This window comes from Engraulis encrasicolus, chromosome 13, assembly GCF_034702125.1.
Source record: "Engraulis encrasicolus isolate BLACKSEA-1 chromosome 13, IST_EnEncr_1.0, whole genome shotgun sequence".
NCBI classification, from domain to species: domain Eukaryota; kingdom Metazoa; phylum Chordata; class Actinopteri; order Clupeiformes; family Engraulidae; genus Engraulis; species Engraulis encrasicolus.
The window spans coordinates 31,352,865-31,365,447 of NC_085869.1; the positions used below are offsets into that span (position 1 = coordinate 31,352,865).

Here is a 12,583-nt window from a genome sequence, read left to right on the forward strand (position 1 = left end):
CCAAAGAAAGAAAGAAAAAGACAAATTATGCCAGCAAGGTCAGCCCAACTTCCTATATTACAGTACATCTGCAATTGGAGAACATTTTAAAACACGTCATTAAACAAAACCCTCAAAACTGGATATTTGTGTTTTCCTCTGCTAAGTCATGTCAGTTCAAGCAAGTAATGATTTGGCCACTGGCCTCTTCTCAATTTACGGGGATCATTTCATGCCAGAAGACGACTGCCCAAACATTAACCTTTCATCGGAGACCATTGAGATGGTGATAAAGGCTCTCAACCTTCAAGTTTTCAGAAGACACTTTTCTTGTTTCCTGAGCTCAAGAGCACTGATGATTACACTTTCATGCAAGTGGGCCATTCTCCCTTTCCTTGGCATTTGAAGACAGACTTGAAGCCCTTTCCAGTGTTGGATGTTGAAGGATGATGACTTCTTGGGTGAAGAAATCTTGGATGAAGATCAGTCGATGTCAAGACATTGAACACATACTAAAGTTTAGGTTGTACCTATAGGTTCAATTAATAAATGCAAGCTGATTTGGATAGAGGAATGCTTAAGACTACCCTTTAAGAATGACATGATCTTTCCTTAGGGAAGTAAGTGAGGAAAGGTTAGTTCAGCTAAATTTATTTCTGCATTTATCTGCTTTTAAAGAACTGATTTCAATTGTGTAGGTACATGGTCGGTACGTTTAAGTGCCTTTTGCTTGGCTAATCCAAACCAGTGTGTCAGACAATATTAATATAGATTTTCTGCACACACTTCAATTTTAACTTTCATTTAAACAGCATTCATGTACAAGGCAACATGTAATTGTCTGCAAGACACCTGTATCTTCATAATTCCCAAGACCGACGTTCTTCCTTTCACGCACAAGAGTGATTGAAGCAATTCCTTTCCTCAACCCAAGACTGCAAATATCGGATTCTGTGGATGGATCGCTGGGTCTTTGGGACTTTTATTCAAACTAGTTAAATATTGTTTCGTATTGGTCATTTGAGAGGACATGGCAATAAAATATCCAGTTTTGAATGGAATTTCACATGGAAACTCAACAATAGATTAGCTTTTGGCCTTAATAATGCAAACATTAAACTTCTATTTTAGTCCATAATGCAGCACACACACTTATACTTTCGATAACCTATTTAACCACAGTCCTGTGAGCCCCTAGTTGGAGCAGGGGTTTGTTGCTGGGTGTCAGGTTCCTACAGATGATGTCAGTAATGTCAGAGAGCAGGGCGAGGTGAGCTCAGGTCTTGACTAGATTACTCCTACCATTATGTCCCTTAATCCATATTTAACCACTGTCTATTGCTGCAAAGAACGTTTGACTTGTTTTTTATTTATTATTTTTATTTTTAGTAATCAAATGTCACCTGCAGTATTAACCCTTTATGACATGATGATTACGATCTGTTCTTTTTGAATTAATCACCTGTCACCTTTACTCTTAAAGTGACATGATGACCAATCCCTCTGCAGTCATACATCTATCTTATCTATATTATTATTATTAAATATATGTTAACTGTTAACAAATAAGCATAAATGGAACACAAAAAGAAGCTATCTACTCGTCTATCATGTTTTGCAGCCATTGAATTCGAAATGACTTGATTTTTTCAAGTAATCCCAGAAAAGGGGGAGAGCATTCCAAATAGAATCTGCTGACTCTGCCACAAGTTCCCTTCTTGGAAAACCGCACAGTTGTGGCATTAGGAGTGTGTCTCTGTATCGCTTCCTACAGTTTCAACACACTGGCAAACTGTTGAGGTATTTCTTGCGGTGATTGGTTTTACTGATAGGAAATGATGCATTGTAGAAAATTTGTTTTTTGTCTTTCTTTATATACATTTTTAAAAATGAAAAATTATTTTGATTAGTCGTGTTTTAATAGATATGCATGCTTTTACTTAACTGTGCCCATTAAAAATCTAAATACTTTTATTCCTTTTGGTATTTACTTTATTGAACTTATTTGTTTTGAGTTTAACACTAATCGTAGGGCCCCTAGATTGTCTTTATAGGGCAGGCCTAATTACTGTTCTCTAAGTGTTAGATGTTGTAAGCATGGTTTGAGCAGTGTTGCAGGTGATATTTCAGGGAGGGAGGAAGCAGGGAGCAGGGATTTTAGTTTTTTATGTGTGCTGATGACAGTAGGGCAAACAAACAAGTCTACATTACAGCAAGGGGATCAAAAATAATGCTTCCTTACCAAGCTCCATGTTTCGCATGAAAGAACATCTGTGTCTTTACTTACTGGAAAATATCAGCAGATAGTTGCCACTCAATGTGGCCTCTGCCTGTTGATGAAGACGGTGTCTCTGCAGTTTGCCAACATCTCTATTAAGATATTGAAAAATGATTTGTGTCCTTTTACGTTTCCTTTTTAAAGAGGGGGTAAACAGAAATGCAGAAAAGCTTTGATGGGCTGCTCTCCTCTCTCCTCTACCCCCCTTTGTTTGTCGAGATGCCCTCATTCACCGTCTTCACTCCATTGAGGAGGCTTAAGGCACATCCACAAAGCCAAAATGGCTGCTGTCATATTTGGGCTTGGACACAAAATGTTGAAGGCTTTTGAGGACACTCTACAAACAAAAGGAAGCAAGAGGATGAGTGCAGGGTGAACGGGTGGGGGTGGGGGAAATTGGGAGAGAGATGGGATTGGGGATTACATGGACTAGATATGGGGGAGACAATCATTTGAGGGGTACTGGGTTATTGTGTAGAAATGTGCTACATCAGGATTTAGAGATGTGAGTGGGGGTGGGGTGTGTGTGTGATTAAAAAGGGTATTGGAAGTGGGGTTATGGACAGCCCATCTCTCCTCATGGACACATCCTCTCTTGTAATTCCCCCTCCTTTCCAATTGGGTCGGAGCGGGTTATGTCATTGGTCAACACGACACGCATTTGTCCCCTTCCCATGCCGTGGTCTTTGCCTCCCTACTGTGCCCATCTGAGGGGAATAGTGATATGGTACATTGGCAGGGGGAGGCACAAAAGAACAGGAAGAAAGGAAGGGGCTTCAAGATGGGTTGTGTGTGTGTGTGGTTTGTTGGTGAGGGATTGTTTCACTGAAGAAGTTAAGATCTAATCCATGGCCCTTGTGTTTAAATCACCAGCTGAACTGACATGGCAGTGAGCTTCCACATCAAAGGAGGGTTTCATCTGAGTTGCAGTCTCTTTTTTTTACCCCTTTCCAAAACACGGACGCCATATTTGATCAACAGCTTCAAGATGAAGTGCTGTTGCCTTAGAGTAGCTCTAGAGTAGACTGATGACAGTACAGCTCATTGCACTATTTGTTCAAAATGTCTCTGCTACTATATACAGATTGGTTTAAAGGAGATTTGCTTACACAAGAATAGCGTGAACATCAGAGCTCAATTATCAAATCCAACCAGTAAGGGTTTATGTACAGTTTGTCAATGCAGTTTGCTGGTGAATTAAAAATGGGTCATGGCTTTCTTAGACACCGGTCAGGACTTGTTCCGCAACTAAATATTTTCCATAAAACACAAGTGCTTCTTTTCCAATGCACAGTCTTGTAATATCAGACATGACCGTACCTGTGTCGTTTTTAAACATGTCCATGCAGTGTTGACCAGATTTAGGCCTGGGCATGTCTTCTCCCCCTATCACAAATTACAAGTGTGTGCATTGGACTTGAGCAATTGGGGGTGCAGCCTGAATGTCTTCATAATAATGGTTACTTTTTGTTGAGCAAAGGGGAGAAAAGTTTGGAGGAATTTTAGCATAATTTGCTTGTGAGTTTTTCTAAGAATGCTATTAGGTTTATTTACAATATTCTGAGATTTTATAGAGAACTTGGCATTAATTATACTTTCGGGGGTACTAAAACGTTAGATAATGTTTTGTCAGAATATCTAAACGAGCAAGGTGGTACAATCACAATTCAGGTGTAAGTCAAAGAAAAGGTGTGAAGTAGAATCCTGTCTTGCTCTTTGATGTCACTGCCTGTAACAAGTATGGAAAGATGTGTGCAAAACATTTCAACTTAAGTCTCCTTTAGTTGTAGTGGATGAAATGTCGTCATATAGTGGATAGAATGTTTTTTAGTTAGTCTTGTGGCTGGATTTGTCTGAGATGTTTGAATGGTTTGAATACTTGAGATTTCCTTGGAGAATAATTTTGCTCACAAAGTGAAAAGGATATACTCTAGTCAAGTGGAGGCTTGTTTGATGATTCTTTTGGTTAAATCGGTCTTTAAATAGGTGATCCAAGTTTGTATTTGGTATTAGCCAGCAGATATTAACAGCTACCTGTACAATCCTGTATATTGGTTGTTTTGGTCACAGCTTATTTCACATCTATGAAGGGATAGTATGTAAGAAGTTATATTATACAACAACGTTAATGTAATACATTATATTATGTTGTGTTAATATAAGTTATTTATTTGGCTAAAGTTTACTTGTTGTTCATGAGTGATTATTCAAGTTTGAGTAATGACACATAACTGTTAGTTGTAATATTATACAATCGAAGTCAGGGGACCGTGAGAACAGCTTAAAGGTGCTCCTCAGAAAAGAAAAGGCAGAAAAAGTGGTTCACTGGGCTTCAGGTGACCTACCTGGAAAATCACTTGGGTCCTCAGTATTGATGCATATGAACCCTTTTGGATAGAACATAGTTGTCATAGATTTAGTTGTGCAATACAGAGATACAAGGCAAATGTGACTCAATATATCTGCATATGTCAGTGTTGAGTGGCCATAGTGCAAAGAAAAAAACGTGCCTGTTTGGCATGTATTGTTTGGTACACGTTGCCCTATTTGTTAGCATTTGTCAGGTGTATCCAGCTAATAACTCATTGATGAGGGCGTATTTTAGGGTTCTCCACCTTCCCTTTGACAGTATATTAGTGTGATGGATAGATCAGTATTGCACTGTACTGTTTGGAATACACAATGTTACCATGTTCCAAGATGTGTAGGGAGGAGGATATGTCTGTGAAAGACATTACAGTGCTATTATCAGAAATGGCAATGAAACTGCATTACTGTACATAACTGTTAGTGTACACTGTTACATAAATGCATTGTGCTATGTCTCTAGGTAATGGCTTCTTTATTGATCAGTGGAGAGGTTGGCTTTTTATAGTAAGGGAGGCAACCGAAGCAAAGTGAAGGGGAGTAGCCTGCTTCAATGCAGTCCATCGTTCTGTTTTGGCTAAGTGGTGTTCTGCTTTGTGCACATTGCTTATACAACCTACTCTGAAACCAGGCAACTGGCATCAAAGACGGCCATCAAACTGCAGAGACACTGCCTAATTGCTGTCATACTTGTCCCACATTTAGTGAGGCATAAACAAAAACAATCTGTGTGAATTTACATGGAAGCATCATTTCCCCCTGATAGAGTCCAACAGCACTTGAGGGAGGTGGGAGTGGGGGGATTATGTGAATGTTTTTGGTTTTTATTTTTTATTATTTTTTTGGTTCAACAGAGAATTATGAAAAAAATATTTTATTTAAATGATTCTTTTGATTTTTAAAATGCATCTTATTTGTTGTGTTGCATTTACTTGAATGTTTTGTTGAAACAGTGGATTTAGACAGACAGGGGTCACGAAAGCCGGCAATCATGAATGAACAATTACACTTGAGTACACCAACCAAAAAGACCTTGTTATTAAACTGTCTCTTCGTGTTTGTGCACATAAGGGTTTATGCACTCATGCTATATATAGTTATTAGTCATATGTTGAACATGCATGTTAATAGATTGATTTTCTATTTCACTGTACTGTTCTTTCAGGGGGGTTCAATAGAGTAATCTTATGGCAGGACACGTGTTTTCCATAGGGTTGTTTTTTTTTCACCCCGTACTTCTTGCTGCACATACTTCCTGGTCACGTGTAGTGGAATGTGAGAGGGGAAGAGACAGGCAACCTACTGTCCACACAAGAGGGTGGGGGTGCGGGGTTTAGGAAGTGTGCAGGGCCAAGCCGGGCAGCGAAAGACTCGAGTTCTCAGATCCGTAAACACGAGACAGGCACCGATGGGTGACAAAGACTAGTTTGTTTGGGCTATGATAATCGTTATCCAGGGAAACTGAATCTGATGATGCTGCTGTCACTAGTGGTTCTGTCGCTGTTGCTGCTGAGGAGTTCTAGAACAACAAGTACTTGACTTGTTCCTTCCTCCCAGCCGGGCCCTGTGAAATCTTGGCATGCGGCCAACTAAGCTTCCAGGGCTATCCATTTGTTTAAATATCATTTAAAAATAGGAGGACTGCTGGGTGTTGTCCAGCACCCTTTTCTTGGCGATTTTCCGAAAAGGACTTAGATTTTGGTCTTGGGGCAGGAACAAAAACTGTAATAGAAGTGAAACATTAAAGACATTAGAGTATCACTGGGAGGAAATTATGCTGCATAACCCACCTAACAACTGCCTTTAGTTAAGTTGACCGGAATTGGGACACACCGTCTCCATAAAATCAGTTGTTTAGTGTACCCTTTAGTGTGTTTGAGAGGAAGTTGAAGTGACTCACAGGGGATGTAGCTTAAACAAGCGGGTTATAAACCGTATAGGTTCCCTTTTACATTTTGCTTGAGTGCCTAGACCTTATGATTCACAACGCAGGATTGACAATCACAATTCTCTAGAAACCAAATCATCTTGGTCCATCGGTTGAATGGTTACAATGACTGAGGAATGTGTAGAGGTGGAGAGGGTGATGTTCTTCCTCAGTTTACATATAGACATTGTCAAAGTAACAAGAAATCATTCTTCTGTGTGCTGTTCATTCATGTATTACCTGGATTGCAGACCGCAGCTGCAGTTGAACATGACAAAATTTGACATTCATAATTTCTGGCTGTTGTCTTTATGCGGCAGACTTTAAAATTATTCTTCATTTCTCTGTATGCTGTAGCATTTCGTGTTGTTCAGATGCACGCTAGACATCACACATCTATTCTTCTGTTCATGCTAATGGTTATGCGCCTAACTTAACCTCTGAGATGATATTCCTCCTGAAGTAGTTTGGACATTTTTCTTCATAAAACTGAGAAGGAAGAAGATGCAGCATTCTCATTTTCTTTGTGCTGTTGGATCACGAGTTGAGAGGAGCCAAGTTCCCTCACAAAGCAAGAAGATCAAACGCTTTCTCCTATCTGTCTGCTGCCGGCATCCCTTTTGAGAGGATCACATTTCTCTCTCCCTTTTTAAAAATTCAGCAGTTTTTCCTGCCAACAGCTGTCTTCCAAAAACCACATCCACAAGACCACTTGGCTGTGTGAGCATTCTGCTTTGTCGAACGGATCCTCTTGCCAAAAGTACATCTCAGTGTTTATTAACTGTTCCTTTGCTTGACAGTTTGGCTTGAAGACTTGGACTGCACCTTTTGTGCACCCTTCATAATGCCTTTTTGTATGCTGTTCCCAATGAGAGGATATGATCATTTTTTTCAAAAGTTTTTTTCTTGTTTGACCCGGTCTTCAAAGACTTCCCTGACTTTTGGTTGCCATAGAATCGTCACGACTACCTCAACACATTCCACTTAATGGTGCTGTTGATCACTTCACTTGGTGGGGAAATTTCCCATATTCAGAAGCAAACTTTCCACCTCCATATATACTGTGTATTTTCTTGTAAACACCTGCTTGTTTGCCTTGACGTCTTGCTGCTGGAATGTTCTGAAATATTGGATATCTTCCATTTTTGTCTTTATTCTTTTAATATCCTCCAACATAAAGGCCGTCTTGCCTTTTCCCAGGACTTGGGCGTGCTCCATATTTCATATGGAATACTACATTACTACATCATGCTAGTTTATGTTAAGTTTCTTACAACATGATGGCTGGCTTATGTCATTATGACATTTATGGTTCTTCTGATGTCAATCACACGTTTTGTCATGTTCAACGGCAAATGTCTAAATTTGTCCAGAAATGTGAAACACTATTTACGGTAGTCAAATTTGAGTTCCTCTAAATTTTTGTTTCACTTTAATTTTGTTTTCATGAATCCTAAAAAAAAAAGGATCAACCTTCATATTGTGAATGAAGATGACCATCTGATCTGATTCGTTTGAACCACTTAGCAGATAGGGTCTGAATGTATGTTCTGTAAGAGTGTGTGTGTGTACTCGCATGTGTGTTTGTACGATGTGAATGAGCGTGTTAACGTACGTTTGTTGTGTGTGTGTGTGTGTGTGTTAGTGTGTGTATATGTTTCTGATGTCATTGTCTTTGCAATGCAATGCCAGTGAAGTGAGGTTAGCGCATGCTAACGGGCCACTCTCTCTGCCGTGCAGCGTGAGGAATGCCAGTGGGCTGACTGCTGCGGACCTGGCCCATGCCCAGGGCTTTCAGGAGTGCGCTCAGCTACTGGCTAACGCACAGAACCAGCAGCTCAACTCCATGACTAATGGCTCCATGGCCGGCGGGGACCCGCAGGCCATCCAGCAGATGCGCACCTTCCTCAGGGGGGCGCCAAGCAGGAAGAGGTCCCTGGACACCATGGAGCCCGACCACTTCAAGAAGGCCAGAACCGATGGTAAGACCCGCTAACCTTCCACCATCCACTGACTTTATATCCACTATCCAAGAGGGAGTTTCCCCCTTGTACTTGAGTTTCCCCCTTGGGCAATTAAGTAGTTCATCTTAAGTGCGAATTTTCAAGAATCCTTGCACAGCTTCTAGGTGGTGGTAAAAGCAGGACTTTTTAACAATGTAAAAATTATATTGAAAGGTTAACCTAACCCTGAGCTTGACCTTAGTTTAATGACCGACAGACCTCTACCTTGGATGGGAGTGGATAAAGCATTTTTGGATAGTATAGGGTAGTATAGGCTCCGTACACTGTGGTGGACCACTTCAAGAGGGTGAGATACAAGGATTTGAACCAGTAAACTGGGAACAGCACTGACTGTCAGACCTCTGTCTTATCTCTGTTGGATAGTGTGGGTAGTCTCACTATGCTTGGAAGCAGGAGATCCAAGGGATAGCAGATTATTGATAAATGAGTTGCTGTGTTGAATGAGTAAAGACATGGGAGGCTGGCAAAGGCCTGTGCAATCCTGTGCAATGGCCAGATTCAAACCTGGATTCCTACTTGCACTTGAACCATAAAAAATGGGCATTTTCCATTATATAAATGGTGAAGTTGATGGTATGCTGTATGTTCATCAGTTTCTTAGTTGCATAGTTTTTCAAGATTTAAGTGAAGAGCACAAAGTTGAAGCAAAGTTTGCTTGGATTGCTTGGGGATATTTCATCATTATTTCACCATTATTTTTTGGCAATCCTACTTATGTGGATCGCATAGTAGCTGAAGCCTAGCAAGACTCCCACGCTGAGACTGAGCAGGCCAGGCAATCCTAGTACATTCCCATAGGGCAAAGATACTTTAGACATGCTTTCCCTAACGCCACCAGAATGGGCATTGGCCGCTGCAAAATTCCTTTTAGTAGAGTCATACCAGCAATATGTATGATTTCATCCTTTTTTTTGCATTTCAAAATCCATACAGCCCCAGCTGCATGACTGGCCCACAGTCAATTCCCTGATTTAATTATACAGGAATGTTCTGTGCACAGCAGATTTTTTTTTATAGCTTTGCTACCTGTGCAGCTCCTGAATAGACTGGGGACTCAGCACAGCACAGTGCAGCGCTGTATTTGGCAGCAGTGGAGTCATTGGGAGGATGATGACACTGCTAATGCCAGTCTGTTGGCGTGCGAGCATTCTTGTTTAGCAGTATAACAACACAAGGCGGTAGCCAAGCAAGGGGTTAGGACATGGGATCATTGTCTGGGGTTTGTGTAGCTTGGAGGTAATTGTCCTCGGTTTGCGTAATTGACTTTGGGATGATGATTGTGTCTGCTAAATGCAATTGATGTCATGTGGAATTATGTGATGGAATGTACAAACTACATATTCGTTTTGGTTCGATGGAAATGTTTTAATGGCTTATGTCATGGGCAGTCATGGGTGAGCGGTTAGGGCGTCAGACTTGCATCCCAGAGGTTGCCGGTTCGACTCCCGACCCGCCAGGTTGGTGGGGGGAGTAATCAACCAGTGCTCTCCCCCATCCTCCTCCATGACTGAGGTACCCTGAGCATGGTACTGTCCCACCGCACTGCTCCCCATGGGGCGCCACTGAGGGCTGCCCCCTTGCACGGGTGAGGCATAAATGCAATTTCGTTGTGTGCAGTGTGCACGGTTCACTTGTGTGCTGTGGTGTGCTGTGTCACAATGACAATGGGAGTTGGAGTTTCCCAATGGACTTTCACTTTTTCACTTTCATGTCATCTCCTCGGCTGTTTCTTAACCTCTCGACTGCCTGTCTGTTGGAGAGAGGCAGCGCAGTGGTCTTTTTCACCGTTGTAAATGTTTATAGCTATTCTTAGAACTTGCCCAACAGGAATTTATCATTTTGCATGACCAGTTCCTCCTCAAATGATTAACTCTCGAAAGTGTACATACATTCACACTAGATGGGACGTGCGGGGACAATGAGCTGAAAAATGTTACATTGTTGTACACATTCTTTTCTAGAACGTTCACTCATTCTTTCTGCAATGTTCACTCATTCTTTCTGGAATGTTCAAACACCCACAAACCTTTTTAATAATGCCACCATGATGCGTTTCCTCCCTCCCCAGCCCTGCCGTTCCCCATGAAGGCCCTGAACGGCTGCGGTGGCCAGGAGGACCTGATGATGGAGGCCATGCACATGGAGTCCTGCGCGGCCCCCAGCACAGGTGGGAACGGAGCCTTGTCCTTTGGGTCCAATGGGTGCACGGGGCCCCTGGAGGCCGACATGGGGCTGGAGGCGGAGACGGTGGCCATGGACGGGTCATTGTCCGCCGCCCCCCCGAAGGAGCTAGAGATCATCACGGTGGCCTCCATGCACATCCCGTGCCGCGTCACCAACTCCTACGCCTACCTGTAGTGGCCTTGCCTGCTGTAGTGGCCTTACCTGTAGGCTGCGTCCATCCCCCTCTCTTCTCTCCCTCCCGTGCCCCTGTGGGGAGGGGAGGAGGCTATTTTCAGATATTATTTACCTTGAGTGTGTAAAAAATGCCATTGAATCTTTGTGACCATATGTGTGTTAACGATGGGTGGTCTGGCTTCCACGTCCCCATCTGAATGAAAGGCGGTGGCTTATTTGGTTTTTGTTTGTGGCAAGCTTCTCCTTCATCAACTTCACTCTACTTCTGTACAGTGCAGCTCTGTCATATTACTAGCATTTTTTATCGTTAAAAAAAGCAGTTGCAGTCTTACAGACAACGACATCTTCCAGTTAGTGTTGTTGCATGCTTCTGTATATATTTGGGGAAAAAACTGGGCAAATCATTGAAGCCCCACCTTTTTAACATGATCCTTCACAGACATCCACCATTTAACCGGTCGCATAGTCATCCATTATTTGTTAAGGAAATCAACTTAATTTGTATGTCGTGCATCATATTGTAAGTAGTGAGAAATGCTCAGAATCTTAATGCAATTCCATTCCATTAGATGCATTCCGCAGCCTCCATGAGTTCATCTGAGCTATTCAGACCATCGCCACTATCCAATTTCGTGGAAGTGTTTCCCCCCTGGCAGACACACCGATTCATTAACAATGGCCCCTGTGCCACTCAAACCTACTGTATGCATATACTGTATTGAGAGCAACGTTGGCGTCACCCAGTAAGTCTTTAAGCCTGAGGGCTGGTCGGCAACTCTGCCAACACCCATTCTCTTGCAAAGACTGTGACGTCTATCTGCCTGCATTGCCTTATCTCTCAGAGAAAAAGGTGTGACCCACGAAAAGAGTGTTGCCCAAGAATAGTGCAAAAAAGAACAGCAGTAGGCTTAGCCTACTTTCACTATACTGCAGTGTTGGGCAATTTGCTGCGCAAAGTCCAACCTTAAAGTTTGTTCTGTTTCTCCTGTTTCATTTTTGTTTCTCTATTGATGTTTCTCGTTATGCCAAAGCATATCTACATTGAATGTATGAGGTACATTAACTTGTGGCAGTGCAGCTCGTGTGCTTTTGCTTGTAGGAATCGAATTGGCAAGGTGCTGTTTATAACTGTCTAGATTTCTCCTTTCCCAGTTCAGACCAAATTGGGCCCACGTTTGGATAGATTTCCATGCATTAGTTCTTTGTGAGTTAAATGTTAAATGCTTAATTTAAAAAAAACCTTGTAATCTTTTCATGTATGTAGCTGTTTGGTGTGAGGGAAGTATTTTTGTTCTATTTTTTATTAAGTTCTGATTTAGCTTGTTTTCGATGTCACTAGTGAGACGTTGAAAAGAAGTGATTTGTTTGAAAGTTATGGATGCGTTCGTTTTTTATACAAGTGTGATGGAAACTCCAAGACAAAAGTGTAGTGAAACTGATGGTTTGTGATTTTTGTTTTGTTTCTTTTTTTGTCAAGTGGAAGAAAATATCTTTTAAAGGGAAGAAATTGATGGACTTGAAAGCTACGCAATAACAGTTTCCTCTCATCCTGACCTTCCCAGTATAATGAGTTAGTAGCAGCAGTCTCGTGTGGTGATTGCTTCGGTAACGGCCGAGACAGGACTACCTGTATACTTGTCCTGACAGCAT

The 12,583-nt window shown here is 41.8% G+C and overlaps 1 protein-coding gene across 1 annotated transcript in view; it reads left to right on the plus strand.

Moving 5' to 3' along the window:
- The window catches only part of ankrd10b (ankyrin repeat domain 10b), a 36,384-nt gene that overhangs the window by 21,657 nt on the left and 2,144 nt on the right, over positions 1-12,583 (plus strand). Inside the window, exons 4-5 of the mRNA XM_063213692.1 lie at positions 8,292-8,533; positions 10,644-10,742. Coding sequence (XP_063069762.1) covers positions 8,292-8,533; positions 10,644-10,742 — 341 coding nt within the window. The remainder of the gene's footprint in view (positions 1-8,291; positions 8,534-10,643; positions 10,743-12,583) is intronic.